The sequence below is a fragment of the Phaseolus vulgaris genome, chromosome 6 (genome assembly GCF_051622355.1).
Source record: "Phaseolus vulgaris cultivar YP4 chromosome 6, ASM5162235v1, whole genome shotgun sequence".
Taxonomy (NCBI): domain Eukaryota; kingdom Viridiplantae; phylum Streptophyta; class Magnoliopsida; order Fabales; family Fabaceae; genus Phaseolus; species Phaseolus vulgaris.
Window position 1 is genome coordinate 30,035,806 of NC_143503.1, and position 16,993 is coordinate 30,052,798.

The window sequence follows — 16,993 nt, forward strand, 5'->3', positions numbered from 1 at the left end:
TTAAGATTACCCGCCAAAAAAAAAACAGGGAATCTCACTCTCTCTCACTGCTTTCCTAGTGGACGTCAAAAGATTTTATGAAATAGAGTTTAAGATTGCTGGGTTAGGATGTTGGAGGGTGTGTCAACAGTGCCAAGTAGGAGTGAGGGGTGACCCACCAATGCCCCTTTGACTAGGGTTTCTTTGTTTTGATCAATGTTTCCAACACAATTCAATTAAGACAGAGTTACAGGAACAGCACAGAAGAGGTGAAGTTGGTGAGAGAATAATGGAGATATGTTAAGGGATGGGCCATGGATTAAAAACCCCTATGCCAATAATGTGACCCATCACCCCACAACTGCATAGACAAAAATGGTTCCACATAAAGCACCCTTCACTTTTCATTCATTTTCAAAGTTACAACTAAAAAAACATTATATTTATCAATCACTCAAAAATTATGTATTTTTTTTTACACTATTAGCATATTATGAACCATATAGTATATACTTTTAAAGATAGTTACTATAAAAATTATGATAGTTTGTGGTTGAATAATAGTTTGTGCATGTATTCCCTTCCAAAGTAAGGCACAAGACAAGATTATATAATTTTACATCTTCAATTATCACATCCTTTCCTTCTATTTTTATTTTTTTCCCAGTTTAATTTTATAAGCAGTGTTTTAAAAATTGGGGCACTAATTAATCTGGTTAAGATAATGGATTAATAGTTGAATACTGGTTAAACCACATTGTCTGAATATATAAAAAAAAAGAAGTTAGAGTGTGTAATTTATGATTTTTGTAGTCTATTAATGTTTAATATCCAAAAGAAATGTGCATTTGTTTAGCGTTTAAAGCCATTTTTCAGTTTAGGAATTCATGTGTTTGTAATTTATTCAATGATTAAATATGTTTTATTTAAATTTTATAAAATATTAATTTGAATCATTTTCATATTATAATATAAAATTTGAATTATAAACAAAGATAAATTTCAATTATAAGAAAATTATATATATTTAATAATTTAATTTATAATAAATTTCAAATTACAAAGACAAAAAATATATATTTAACCATTTGATTTATAATAATAAAAGAATAAAAAAACATAATAAAAAACATTTGAACGAGTGTTGTTTTTATGCAATTTTTGTAAGTCTTAAACTTAATCCATTGTAAACCAGATTTTTTAATTATACTTTAGTAAACTTTATAATTTTCAGACATTTTTATTCCATTTTTTATAATATTTTAAAAAAATATGTTGTATTATTTAATGTTTAAAAATGTATTTAGTTAATAAGACAGTGAAATAAAATGAATTGTATTTATTCCAACTTCAAATACTTTAAGATAATAAAGTTAGGATTTACTCCTATTCAATAACAAGAACATAAAATCTTTGTTTCCCTTAATTATTTAATTATTAAGTAGGATTATATATAACTTAATTTCTTAATATTTTAGAATATTTTAACAACAAAATTAAAATAATATTTTAAACTTAAAAACAGAAAATACATGATTGATTTTATAGAACTTTGGGTCGGATGAACAGTTATATTATTATTATTTTGGTTAAGTTATATTTATTTAAAATATCAAACTCAATCACCTAATTTTTAGAAGATTAAAATTGAATTATATTAACCTAATCATAGAAAGAAAGCAATCTAATATATTTGAATTAAATTGTATAATATTAAGTAATGGTTATCCGAATGAGCACAGCTATAACATGTAGAGAACATTGCATACAATCTTAACTTGTATAATATTAAATTTTACAATTGTATATAATTTTCTTAATAGTAATTATTTTTTATTAAGTTAGTACAAAGAAGTACAAACTCATAGTAATTGCAGGAAGACAAGAAATGTGATAAATTAAAACGTTGGACCCAATCCTTTTTTCACCATCTTATGTCATCACAACTCTTAATTAATTATTATACAAAAATCCAACTGTTCTGATTTCTACTAAAGAAAACACTTATTGAAAGAAGGGATAAGGATTATGATAATATGATTAATAAAAGATTAGTATCCTACCATAAAAATTAAGATATCTTATAGTATATTTATAAGTGTAGTAAAATTTTGTCTTATTTTTATAATGTTGAGTTAGATTCAAAGTTCATTTTTTAATACAGTATTAGAGTCATTTACATATAGTCTGTCTTAGCGAGAATTTGTTAGATCTATCGTGTTATCCTAATCATTATCATACCACTATAAATATATAGTTTTACATTGGAATTAAAAGTTTTAAAGTTATTTTTTAATATAAAATAAAAATTTAAAAAACTTGATTGAATAATTTAATTTTAAATTTAAATATAATTATTTTTTATTTTTTCATTTTTGTCTCATTTTCGCTTAAATATTTTTTAGTATCATAAAATCATTCCCAAAGTAATCAACCTACCACAATTAAGTCAACCATATCAATCAAATTAAAACCAAAAACTATCACCTTAAAATTGTGAAATCCATAGCCAATAATGAAAATTGTGCCCAATTTCTAACGATTTCTTCTTTTTTAGTTGGGCAATTATTTGAATCTTCCTTATTTTTCACATATGGTACACTCTAAATACAACAATCCAAAATATACATTTTACTTTTTCATTATCATATATTAATAGAAAACAACAACACAATAACAATATATAGTACACTCCAATAATTAATGCAGCTCCGAATTAAATTTTATAAATTTATAAAAATATCCCATAAAGAATATCAGTAACTGAATAACAATAGTAAATAACCAAAAATTTAACATGAAAAATCTCCACGAGCAAAACTAAAAACTAAATAAATAGTTTCAATATTACAATAAAGTCTGGATTAAGTACACAAAAGAGGGTTAAAAAAAAACAAAAAAAACTTACAAATAAAGAATGAGAAAAATGAAAAAACATTAAATATACGCCTATTTTGTGAATCAAATATCTATTTACTTAGATCTCGTCTAATGATTTAGAATGAACCAAGTATTCAAATTAGGTGTCAAATTTTCGGTTTGATCTAAATAAACAAATATGAAGTAATTTTTTTTTATAAAAATACTTTCATGTTAAATATTATTATGCAACTTGATATCTCAACTAGGCTAACACTTCTAGTAACACATCATAAAAAAATATAAAAAATATGGAGAATTAAAAAAAAAACCTATGCTTAAAAATTTGAGAATAAGTTTATTTGATTACCTATTTTGATTACTCACATTTTAGTGAATAATGAACTTTCATTTTATTTTCTTGCTGACTTCGGGGCTCAATTCCCTATCTAGCACCATTTACATATTTATTTCCCTATCTAGCACCCTTTTGTTTTTATTTCCCTATCTAGCACCCTTTTGTTTTTATTTCCCTATCTAGCACTCTTTTATTTTTTATTTCCCTATCTAGTACCATTTTAAAAATAAATAAATAAATAATAAATTATTATTTTTTTAATAATTTTAATTTTGAATGCATTAAAAAATAAATATTTTTAATGTTTAAAATAATTAGAAATATAATTAATGAATAAATAAATGAGTTTTTACAAAATAAAAATAAAAAAGTAATAAATTAAAAAATGTTTAGTTTAAAATTTTATTTTTTTTTAAATGAAGAAAATAAAAAATTAAACTATACAACAACATAAAAGTTGAATCTATAAACATAAATTAGTATTTATTTTTATTATTATTGATGATATAATCATGTTAATTTCAAGTAAAAAATACAGGACATAATTATTAAAAAACCAAAGTCAATTAGTATTAATTAATAGTGAACACATAAATAATATTGAAGTGTCTACCCTAAATGCAAAATTCTAAAAAAAAAGCTAATGCAAATGCTACACTTAATGCTACACTGAATGCATTAAAAAATAAATATTTTTAATGTTTAAAATAATTAGAAATATAATTAATGAATAAATAAATGAGTTTTTACAAAATAAAAACAAAAAAGTAATAAATTAAAAATGTTTAGTTTAAAATTATTATTTTTTAAAATGAAGAAAATAAAAAATTAAACTCTACAACAACATAAAAGTTGAATCTATAAACATACATTAGTATTTATTTTTATTATTATTGATGATGTAATCATGTTAATTTCAAGTAAAAAATACAGGACATATTTATAAAAAAAAACCAAAGTCAATTAGTATTAATTAATAGTGGACACATAAATAATATTGAAGTGTTTACCTAAATGCAAAATTCTAAAAAAAATAATACAAATGTTACACTTAATGCTTAAAAATGAGAAGAAAAAAATGCAAAAATAAACAAGTCTAGAAAATAAAAACAACAACAATAAAATAAAAACAAAAACCATAAATAAATAAATAAAGATTGCAGAAAAAATAATAATAACTAAAAACATAAAAGGTATAAAATAAAGGAAAAACAAAATAAGATAAAGATAAAAGATATAAAAAAAATCAAATAAATCAAAACAAGATAAATATAAGAGATATAAGACGATACTAAATAAGTATATGTTGATCATAAAAAGGAAAATAAATGAGAGATGATCATTCATTTAATATGTTTCTAGTTATTATTATTTTTTCTGTCATTCTTTATTTATTTCTATTTATGTTTTTATTCATTAATTATATTTCTAACTATTTTAAATACTAAAAATATATTTTTTTAATGCATTTAAAATTAAAATTATAAAAAAAATTACTGGATTGTGCAATTCTCGTCATTAATTATGTTTCATTTTGCACAAACTATTTAATGTACCACTGAAGAAAATATCAAATGAATGATCATCTTTTATTTATTTTCCTTTTTATGATCAACATATATTTATTTAATATCGTCTTATATCTCTTATCTTTATCTTGTTCGAATTTTTTTATATCTTTTATCTTTACTTATTTTGTTTTGCCTTTATTTTATATCTTTTATGTTTTTAGTTGTTATTTTTTTTTTCTGTCATTCTTTATTTATATCTATTTTTTGTTTTTATTTTATTGTTGATGTTTTTATTTTCTATACTTATTTTTTTGGTCTCATTTTTAAGCATTAAGTGTAACATTTGTATTAGTTTTTTTTAGAATTTTGCATTTAGGTAAATACTTCAATATTATTTGTGTCCACTATTAATTAATACTAATTGACTTTGTTTTTTTATATAAATATGTCCTGTATTTTTTTACTTGAAATTAACATGATTACATCATCAATAATAATAAAAATAAATACTAATTTATGTTTATAGATTCAACTTTTATGTTGTTGTAGAGTTTAATTTTTTATTTTCTTCATTTAAAAAAAAATAATTTTAAACTAAACATTTTTAATTTATTACTTTTTTATTTTTATTTTGTAAAAACTCATTTATTTATTCATTAATTATATTTCTAATTATTTTAAACATTAAAAATATTTATTTTTTAATGCATTCAAAATTAAAATTATTAAAAAAATAATAATTTATTATTTATTTAATTATTTTTAAAATGGTGTTAGATAGGGAAATAAAAAATAAAAGAGTGCTAGATAGGGAAATAAAAACAAAAGGGTGCTAGATAGGGAAATAAAAATGTAAATGGTGCTAGATAGGAAATTGAGCCCTGATTTCGGACCTATTTCCATTTAATTAAGTGAAACATCAATAACTTATCAATTTGAATATTTTATCACATAGAAAAGAAAGCTCAATAGTCAACATATATAAATAACTACAATATGACAAATGTTAATATAATATATTACATAACGTTATCCTTTTAACTCACTATCTTTTAATTAAAATTTATTGAAAAATGTAAAATCATAATAAACTAATTAAATTATGGTGAATATCCAGAATTTCGTGATTTTTAATAAAATTTAATAAAAAATAGAAATTTTTATAAATAATGTGTCGGTGATATTTTTTACTAGAATATATCATATTAGAAATTCTAAAAAGTGGTCAGACTCACCCTTGTTCTCCGTAAAGTTGTCCCTATAAATGAAGAAAGTATTTCCATTTTATGTTCCATGAGAAAAGTAATAAATATATTATGTGATTGTGATGAAAACAAGAGATAAAAAAGGATGAACAGAAGATGAAAGAAACCAAATGAGTTAATAATCACACTGTTGAAGTGTGAAGCCTAGAGTTACAGAAGAGTATTTAATAAACTAAACGAGTATCAAACATGAAAAATTTCGTAGTGAAATATGAATTTGTCTATTACTGTTAAAAAATATGCGAAAAAATTACTAAGTTACTGTTGGAAATCCATTTTTTTAGGACAAAGAACTTACAAGTTTACAACCACTTGATTGAGATTTTTTTAATTAGTATTTTAACTTATGCATCAAACAAGATAATAATTTTTTTAATAAATAATTTTTTTAATATATACATTATATTATGATAAATAAATCTCTTTGAATACATAACTTATATTTGAATTTACAATGACTAATTCAAATTGAGATAATTTGACTAGTAATAATTGTCTTATAATATTGAAATTTAATTTAAAGATAAAAATTGAAATTTCAAATAATAGTCAATTGGTATAGTTGGGAAAAAAATTAACTAAGTTTGAAATACACCTCTTAAAAGAGAAAAGAAAAATAATATTGAGAATGCATACTTAAATAATAGTTATAAGTTAGCTTCACTCTCAATACTTACTTTTTAGTAAAAAAAAAATCAAATATCTAAAAATAAATCACCATTTTTTTTCAAAATTATCCAAAAATACAGCATTTATTTGCATGTTTATATGTTTCAAGTAAAGTTTAAGATGTTGAAGTAATGATTTATTTACATATTTATATTTTAAGCACAAAGTGGTAATGCTATGATTGAGTATTACATATTTTATAAGAAAATAGCTATCTAAAATTGTTGGGAAAACACAGTCTAAGATTTTAAATTTATAATCAATTCCTTCATATTTGACTAAATATGTAAATACTTGTCTAAAATCACATTAGTTAATATTTCCAAGAACAAAGTTCTTTACATTGAATTGAATGCATTTTCAAATAAATGTAATGCATCCATATTCCTAATTTAACTAGATTAAGAGAATGCACCTATCTAATATTAAATCAATTGACCCAGCATATAATAATAATAATAATAATAATATAAACTCATGAACACTCTTATATTCAAAACTGCTATAAGGTGTAGTAGCATAGCATAAATAAAGTGTGGAAATGGCAGAGAACTCAAAAATCCACTAGAAATGTTAATCCTAAATAAGTAAATAATGTTGAAAAAACTTGTAAAAATTGTGCAACATGGATGGCACCTATCATAAAACACAAACTCCATGCAAACCACGCAAAATCTATAGTTTTACTTCTTCCCTCCACCAGAAACATTAAACTTGAAGAATATTATGTCCCCATCTTGGACCACATACGTTTTACCCTCCTGTTTATACTTTCCAGCAGCCTAATAGATAATCCATTAAAAGAGACAGAGAAGTGGTTAGGTCCCTATAAGAAAGCAGCAATATGTATACATATATAATAAAGAGGGGTAAGAGAGGTGCTAGATCTTTGGTACCACATGGTATAGCACATAACACATGAAAAACTTTTATAGGCTGAAAGCAACCAATGCACATGCATACACTTAACCTCAATTCAGTATCAAAAGTCACAAACCCAACAATAAAAAAATTGAGCACATATAACTTTCTTTCCAAACACATTTCAGAAAAGAAAAACAAACTTCTTCGTAATTTATAGATTCTCTTTCATATTAGCATCTCATTAAGTAATGTAATTTTAGTTTCTGAAAAAACTTGTTTTTTTTCTTGTAAAATGTTCATGATGAAGTTTATGAAAACAGGTATATTGCTAAGAAATACTTTTCATCTTACGCATAAATGGGCATATCCAGCTGCTCTTGTTTATTTAATTTTGCTAAGGTAAACACATTCTAGTTAAATCATCATGCAAAAAGCAGTTGCTATATCTTGATTCATACGACTATTTATTGATTCATGCAACTGTATGACATCCCCTGGCATTTATCACTTTCTTTTTATTTCTTTCAAATAAATTATCGAAAGAAAAGGTAGAACAAAGTATGGTCCTCTCACAACTCAACACAAGCATAATAAAATTTAGAACAAGACATTTGCATAGTAGTTGCCCTTGTACAAGTGTAGATAGAAACAAATAAATTCTCAAAAGATTCTACAATTTTTCTCCAGTCAAGTACAACAAATCAAGTTCTCACATCACAATTTGGTTTTCATTTCTTATAGTTCATCTTTAGTCAAGAAATAAATAAACCTCCCCACTTACAGACTATCTACTCCAATGTTCACAGATTGTCTTAGTGGCAGGTCTATCTAACATAGGACTTATATGGACTCTTCTGTAAAAGATCCTAAGCAGCTGCTGTATCAATTCTAGTTCTGCTAGATAAAGTACTTCCATCTGTTGAAAAAAGGAACCAAATAGCAATTCTTCCTTTTAATTAGACTACGCTAAAACGCAGGTGAACCTAGATGGGGCTAAACTAAATAAAGGAGACAACTTGAGCAGATAACATCAGTTTTTCCAGCCTCAAATAACCTAAGCTACTAGACCTGAAATGCCATCTCAAGTTGTCCATGTATGTAAGGATCTATCCTCATTTTTCCAGCAAATTCTTCAAAAATTACAGGTTAATTTTCTTGTTTCATCACCCAGTTATAAATCTGATGCTGGGGACAATATACATAACACTAGGAAGAAACAGCCAGCAATATAATAAACATTGTATCAAAATAAGTTCATACCTTCACAGCTGACTCACTAGAATGTTCCTTAAGATCTTCAAACTTCATCACCTGAAACAACATTCACGAGGCAGTCAAGCACCCAGATCAGTTGTTGCAAGATTAAACGTATTTGTAAATCTAGAAATCACTGTAAGAGCAAAAATAGCTCTAGCAAAAAATGGAAAAGCTTAAATGGATCAATAAAAGTTAAACTACTTAACCGGTTAAGAAAACAGATAAATTCTCAAGTAGAATGGTTATACCCAATAGGTCATGAAAATAGTGGCAAGTCATTTATTCAATTTGCAATTTCAAATAGCCGAATTATGTGGTACCTCTTCCTAATTAGAAAATTAAAACCTGAGATGGTTTTTGAAAAATCTCAATGCATAATATAACTGAACAATGTAGGTTACACTATGGACCCTATATTTCAAATAGCATGATTCAATTTGATTCTAAACCTTCAGTAAATTCATAGGGCAAGTCAACTTGGTGTGAAGGAATAGTGTTATTTGTATTCAATATTGGAATCCAAGATTCCTGTGTTTATTTACAAAAAAGGAATGTCACTCCTATTCTGGATCTCATCCAAATATTCATGGAATCCTATTTTCAATGTTGGAAACAGGAGCATTTAATGAAATATTACTTTTCCAAGTAGCTTAGTAATCGTGTTTAGCTATGTTCGATATATAATCTTTAGTTATACAGGGTGATACGATTGAGCCCTTACAGATAAGTTGACTGTATGATGTTTAATTATAGAATTATAATGGCAAACCAATAATTGCAGTTACATAAAAGGAATGATAAGCCTGATCAGAATTAAGAAATGTCAAAATTCATGAAATCAACTCACCTCAGCACAAATAAATCCCCTTTCAAAATCAGTATGGATAGCCCCTGCAGCTTGTGGAGCTTTTGTTTGGCGTCTAATTTGCCAACACTTAACCTGCAAGAAATAAATTATACCCAAAAGGATTATTTAACATCGAAGGACAACACATACTGTGGTGTTAGACATGGAAAAACTATTGGGAAAAGTGTTTAACAGAATTATTGCAGACATCCCAACGATGGTTATCATACACAGAAAAGAAACCGCACCCAGACACAGGAGTAAAATGCTGGTGAAAAGTTTTCATAAGAAACCTAGGTACACCTGATGCTATATTGTTAGACAAACAGCAACAGAAATAGCAATTATCATATAAGTAAAAGAAGTACCATCAAGGTAACCCAACAGAGAAACATAAAGTTTTTAAAAAATAAATTTGAGGTCAGTTCCATTAGTTCAAAGTTAATATAACAGCAATTCTGCATTTTAGTTACTTTCTTACTGCATCAGTCGCAATCAACGAAATTATCTATGCAGATCAGTTTACTTCATCTGCACAATAAAAGCTAAGTACTCCCTCTACAACTTTTTATAAGAACTTTCTGGAAAATTTGTCTTGGTCCTTTTAATAAGATCCCTTGAAATTGTCTACTGCAGTGTGTTTTGTGACAAAAATGCCCATAACTACTGAAAACAATCTATTCAAAAAATAATAAGTACAGTAAACTAATTTCTTGAACCCACTCCTCACTCAAAAAGTCTATTAAAAAAATTAATTAGGAGAGGAAAATTCTGAAAAGGGATTAAGTGAAGAAAAATACAATTAATTAGGTAGAAAGAGATTAAGAGAGTAGTGTTGCAACAATTTTAAGGATAACTTTGGAAAAGTTGTACAAACTGTTGACAATTTTAATACCACTAACTAAATTAGTTAATTCTTATGAAGTGGTTAAAAGTTTCCAATACATTGGGCGTACTTATAATTTAAGATGAGTTCTTCCTAGCTTAACATAACTAAGAGTTGGGTGGAATATGATGCATAAATATTGTTTAAACTATAGGAAAGGAAAAGACATTAAGCTCAAAATGTATTTCTGAGACAGTACGGAAGCTTTATTTATGTTGAGGAAACGAAATCAATTCAGTAAATAGAGGAAATTTGACATCCTTTAATAATAAAGATATGATAAAGGAATAAATAAAAACATTCCTAAAAATGCATATGTAATCCAAATATTCCAATAATGAGTTGTCTTTTTGCATGATAAATGATGCACTTGAATATCACACAATGGTCAGGACTCAGGAAGAGATTTACACTTGGCACAAGCACAATCATCTCAACAGTCAACAGCAGAGAAACTAAAAGTTAAGAATTTGATGAAGTTGATGCACAAATCCCACAGCAGATTTATAAAATTAAGACAACCTTTATCACTATGAAAGTAGGTATGTGGATATATTACCTCATCAGGTCCAGCTGTGAAAAAGTAAATGAGATTAATAGCTGAAAACCCAGTCTTTATTATTTTGGGAAGAGCACTGTTGAAATGAAGAATATAACGTTAGTACGAAGCACAGAGACTATAATTACTTACCAACTCTTCACTGTTAATGCTTTGGTCAGCAGGCTTTGCAGGGAAAGGGGTTCTAAGTAATTTAGTTATAAGTATTTTCAGTAAAAAATGAGGATATACAGGTTTTAGGTAGAGAAGAACAAAATCTTTATTATAATTTATTACAATTAAAAAAAAATGGGGGATTAAATTTTTGGAAAAAGATTTCAGGAGATAAAAATTGCACAACAACAATATTAAAGAGACAGGTGTTCCTAATTCTGCAATCAAACATTTAACAGCAGCACAACAAATACATTGAACAAACCTTTGAATTTTGTTCTCCTCACAATACTTAGCTGCTTCATCTGGAGGCAGATCTGAAAGATTCCTCTCGAAGGCGCAGCTGAAAGGAATAATTTGCTCACCACCATGCTCCTGGACCCTGGAGAACACAGGTGCCAAATGTTTATTAAAATTCTTTTTCAACATTACAAAATAGCAAACACTGAGAGAATAATAAGGATAAACAAAATATTAAGGCACAATATGAATATAAATTAAGAGAAAATAATATTCCTTAAGGAAAACAATATGTGAATAACTAGTTAAGATTTCCTTCTGAGTGGAGTGGGTACACTGCTTCCATGGAAAACCGGTATGAAGTTAGTATTCAATTTCAAACAGAAAAAACACTATAATCTTCATTCTAATATCATTTCAAATTAACAACCACAAGAATTGAAAACCACTGTCATGTGGTCAAATTGTATGGGTGAAGGAAGCAGGCAGTTAAAGGTTTTCACTGTCACAGTTTAAGTTCAACTTTTCTAATAATAATAAATTTTTTAGACAATTTTAAAATAAATTACATCGGCGCACTAGAGATGCACCCCCTGCATTGTAATTATAAGAGAATGCCTTCACTATTTGCAGTTGTACTCTCACTTACACCCACTCCTGTTCTTTGCACTTGTTACCTAGGGTATCACTGATATGAGCCTAAATCAAAGCCAGGAATGAAATGTAAGGGAAGAAAATCTACATCCTTTGTGCATCGAGACATAATTGTAGATCAAACATAGATTCATTTTCCATGCTTAAGAACATAACCACATTTTTACACAGATCTTTGAAACGACATCTAAGTTAAGTAGCACAAAAATTCAGAAGAAAGGCCACTAAAAATGCACAATATATACCTTGCACATAAATATGTGGGATACTTAGAACCCACTTTGACACCCTTCATACTCATACAGAGGTAGTTATGGAGAGAGACAAAGCCTAAATTATTCATGAAAGAAAAGTGATTTAAAAAAAATAAAAAATACATACCAAGCATGAATTTTGGGCAGAAACTTATTTTTTTTTCTTTGGTAATCTTTTTCAGTCATATTAACCTGTGAAAGAAATTTAAGTATAGAGTTAGAAATGTAATATAAATTGATTTGAAGTACATGACACTAAAGAATGAGTGTCTATGATGTAACACGTCACTTGCTAGGGAAATAGTTTAAGAACGCACAAACATAGAAATGTTGCAATCGATGGGTATGAATCAAAAAAGAAAATGTGATTAAGCATCAATTAATATCACGTTAGGAAATTTCAACTAATACAGAGACTAAAATCACATAATTGTGATAACCTAAAGGACTGAATTGGTGCAATTAAAATTTAGGAGACCAAAATTGCACATTTGCAATACAGAAGACCCAATTGGCACAATCAAAACCTGAGAGACCAAAATTGCACAATTGCGATACCCGAGACCAAATATGCAATATAACTTGAATATGTATACATGCAAGTATGCGTGGAAGGCAGTCTCCACAAAAAAAAAGGTATGTATAAATTTTGAATAATAGGTACATAACCGACATGAGATACAGGGGACCTGATTGCATGATTTGCCAACATGTATGGTTGAAAATGGCTTTGGATATATAATAATTAACAGTTACATTCATATTTTAATTTTAACCAAACTACAATTTGGAGTAAATCACAGTAAGCAATATCCAAGCCACCTGGCTATAGTTGAGCCATACATAGTCAAACGGTGTCAAACTGTATCCAAGCATAATGGAGACATCTCCAACACATATCTAGTAATACATCATTAATAACTATTTTTAATTCCTAGAAATTTTTTTGTAATAAAATACAGTATCAAAAGACATACATATTACAGCTTATATATTCTCATAAGAAACATAGATGATTTACCAACCTAATAACTTAATTAAATATTTTTTGTTAGTCTCGTAACATTGCACAGACGGTTTTATATACTATTGTACTGGATATGTGCAAAGAAAAAAATACAAAAGTAGAGAAATGATGCCCAGGTTTACAAAAAAAATCAACATCAGCTACCTAGTCTCATTATTAAATTTTCATTCCCACTAATATGAACCTCAAAGCACAACTATACTAGTAAAGTTAATATAAGACGAGGTATTGTATCTGATCTGAAATAGTCTCGATCAGGCATTGCAAACCCATACATACATAATAAACAATAAGGACTTTTGCACTCCAAAGCCAAACACTTTTTCTACTGGAAGAGAATGTTACCAAGTATACAACAGGCTTGGCAGTAAGTAACTGAAAGGAATTCAAAATCTCAATATCAGCAGCCTTCCAATCACCTAGACGTACATCTTTTCCCTCCAGAAGCAATGCTTTCACCTGAAGACATGAAACTGCCATCATAAGTTCCATCCACTATGTATCCACACATTTTTGGTATGTATACAATCGAACAAATAGAAGTACAAAATGTGACAGTGACAATTAAGTGATAGCCTCAATATTACATGAGATTTTGCAAGGCATAAGATATATGCATCTACAGACACACAAAAACTGTGCTTTGACATGAGCTAAGACATTGATGACCAACTATAATTAGAGTCATTTGACTACTTACATTCTCCTCCATACAGTACCATGAGAAATGCTCATAAACAGAGGATATTAAGAAAAATTCAATTCCAATCATGAACAACAAATGAAATGTGAAATAAGCAGGAAGTGTCATAACTCCAAATGAAAAAAAAATCTTCAAACACCAAATCATAGGACTAGTTACATGAAACCGTTTGGTGAAAGTCTTTCAATCAACAAAAACCACAAACGTGAAATACATTTTCTCTTTATAAAAAACAAGCAACATTTTACACTGCAATTGCAAGAAATTAACAGCAAATAAATACCAAAATAAGTCCATAGTATAACACTTATGTTTGAGAAATATGGTAGAAGGCTCTACTGTGTTTTGATGCAGTAATATACTATGGAACCCCAAAAAAAAACCACGTCACAGAAAGAATTGCACTTACCACCAAAACAAAAACAGATTCGAGTTACAAGTAAGAAAATTGTGCCAGTTTATTTTAATAAATACAGCAGGTATGCAACAAACTGCAAACTATATACGATATAAGATATATAATATAAGAGATGGCCATTTCATCATTGGGGGAATAAAATAAATCATATAAATGCTCTGAAGATAAAATCAAACCCTTTGACAACATTCAAGCTCGATTTTTAACTGCTTGTCATTGCTCCTCTTCATGCTTTTCTCAACATCTTCAATCTTTCTTTCCATGAATTCAATATCCTAGAATGTTGTGCAAAGGGAGGAGGCAGATATATTACAGCGTACAAACAGATATAGCAGAGGTATAAACTTCATATTTACACAAAAGACTTTACAATGATGAAAAAGCAGAAATTACAGCTAAATGGAGGATGAGGGATCCTCCTTGATGGTAGAGAAAAGGATCACACAAAGAAGAAAAAAGATGCAATGGAGCAAAGCTACCCAATTGCTCCACATATGTATATGGAAAAGCCCCTTAAAAAGGCATATACTTTGCAAACTGTGAATAAAATTAATGGTCCAAAAGTCAGTTAATTACGATTAAGAAAGTTGCTAATTATACATACCTTCAGCCTCAATTCTTCAGAAATGATCTCCAAATCCCTAACTGGGTCAACAGTATCATCTACATGAATAATGTCCGGATCCTCAAATGCACCTAACAAGAAGCAGGGCTCTAGGTTAACTACCAAATTGAGATAAAAAAGTCATAAACTCGTGATGCAGCACTAACAAAAGAGGTCCTCAGAAAATTAGGCATCATCTTACGTAAAACATGGAAAATTCCATCTACAGCACGAATGTGGGATAAAAAACTATTCCCCAATCCTTGCCCCTGATGAGCACCTCGGACCAATCCAGCTATGTCATGGATTTCTAAGAAAGCTGAGACCTGAGTTTCAAGTTCAACAAACACGTCATAACACAGAGAAAATAGACCAATCTATCAATAATAAACAACTAACACAATATGTCAGGAGCAACAGATAGACTTGTAAGTTGGATACAGCTCGAACGTAAGCTCACAGATTATTTACAAAAGTGAACTACAATTAAAAAGGCCATCACTGATTCAGTAATAGCGATACTCACATACCTCACTTTTTGGCTTGTATAATTGACAAAGCCACTCAAACCGTTCGTCCGGTATATTGACCCGCGCCTCATTAGGCTCAATGGTGCAAAAGGGGAAGTTCTCAGCAGGTATTGCCAACTTGGTGAGAGTATTAAAAAGAGTAGATTTTCCAACATTTGGCAAACCAACCTGAACAAGGAACAATAACAAACATAAAAAAAATGTAGAAAGTCTTGTCATACAAAGTTCTCATTAAGCATTTAGAAACAAAGAGACAGCAACTAAAAGTTCACAGTTCACCAGTTCAGTTCAGATGCACAACAACTATTATCTATCTCCCACATAAAAATTGGCAAGATGAAAACAAAATCAATGAAGCGGGAATATGATGCTGAAAGGAGGAGGACCCTTTTCTGTAATTGGAAAAGGGTAGCTGGGAATAGTGTCAAAAATCGAAAATTAGTGGATTTGGAGAGAGAAGTAAGAAGCATACAATGCCAATTTTGAGGTGAGAAGAGAAACGACCGAAGATGGGTCGCTCAGCTGGGGCTTCCTTGGACTTTGCAGATTTGGGAGGCATTTTTGGCGGCGAAGGGCTTTAGTTCGATTCCAACGATGAAGTGAAGAACAGGAAGAGCGTTCCGAATCTCCAGTTCGTGGCTTGTAGGGTTTTGTACTAGGGGAAAGCGAGTCACTATTCTTCCCACTTTTATGTTTTTTTTTTTTTTTTATTGAGAGAAAAGGGATGAAAAATAAAAACAAATATTTGGGGACACTCATACAGATTAAAAAATTAATAATTAAATACTTGTAAAACACACACACACACACATACATATATATATATATACACAATATTGCTTTTTAGATAATATTTTTCCAATATATTTTTAGTTTATTTTTATTTTAATAAACATGCATGAATACTTATAAATAATTTAAAATTTATGAGTATTCATTTAACTAATGCCTGTATCTACAAATACAAATGGATATGAGGAAATTATAGTAAAAGGATTTTCTCTCTGATTTTGGAATACTTAATCCAGACTAAAATAATTTTAAAAAAATGTAACAATTTAAAAAGTTATTTTTGTTATTTCACTGTAATGGGTGAAAAGGAAACAAAATAAAGTGCAAAAAGTAAAGCCTTATTTTATTGATTTGAAATCCAAATATCCAAAGTTGATTTTCTGGGCATCACTGGGCAGCTATGGCCCATTCTTCCTCCTATTAACATTTTGGCAATTGCTTCCTTTCCTGCACGCACCCGATTCTAGCAGAAAAGGCGAAATTGTCTTTAAAAAAAATTCTAAAATATGTGTTCTGGATTTTTTTTATCCGGAACGAAATTTTATATTATGGATTTTTTTTATC

The 16,993-nt window shown here is 28.1% G+C and overlaps 1 protein-coding gene across 1 annotated transcript; it reads right to left on the reverse strand.

Annotated features, from left to right (window-relative positions):
* Positions 1–7,087: 7,087 nt before the first annotated feature.
* LOC137832021 (GTP binding protein) lies at positions 7,088–16,416 on the reverse strand. Its single transcript, XM_068639979.2, has 12 exons — positions 16,110–16,416; positions 15,638–15,805; positions 15,310–15,433; positions 15,108–15,199; positions 14,680–14,778; positions 13,728–13,841; positions 12,483–12,547; positions 11,473–11,589; positions 11,055–11,130; positions 9,610–9,702; positions 8,766–8,816; positions 7,088–7,423 (listed from the first exon to the last, which is right to left on the reverse strand). The coding sequence occupies exons 1-12, from the start codon at positions 16,194–16,196 to the stop codon at positions 7,325–7,327; spliced, it is 1,185 nt and encodes a 394-aa protein (XP_068496080.1). The 5' UTR covers positions 16,197–16,416; the 3' UTR covers positions 7,088–7,324.
* Between the last annotated feature and the right edge of the window lie 577 nt (positions 16,417–16,993).

What these genes read in the sequence shown, in the direction of transcription:
- LOC137832021 (XM_068639979.2), bottom strand. Translation starts at nt 16,196, where the DNA reads ATGCCTCCCAAATCTGCAAAGTCCAAGGAAGCCCCAGCTGAGCGACCC. An exon ending in TGGAATTTTCCATGTTTTAC is followed by an intron (nt 15,200 to 15,309) that starts GTAAGATGATGC and finishes GCTTCTTGTTAG; the next exon opens with GTGCATTTGAGGATCCGGAC. An exon ending in GGGGATTTATTTGTGCTGAG is followed by an intron (nt 8,817 to 9,609) that starts GTGAGTTGATTT and finishes ATGTTGTTTCAG; the next exon opens with GTGATGAAGTTTGAAGATCT.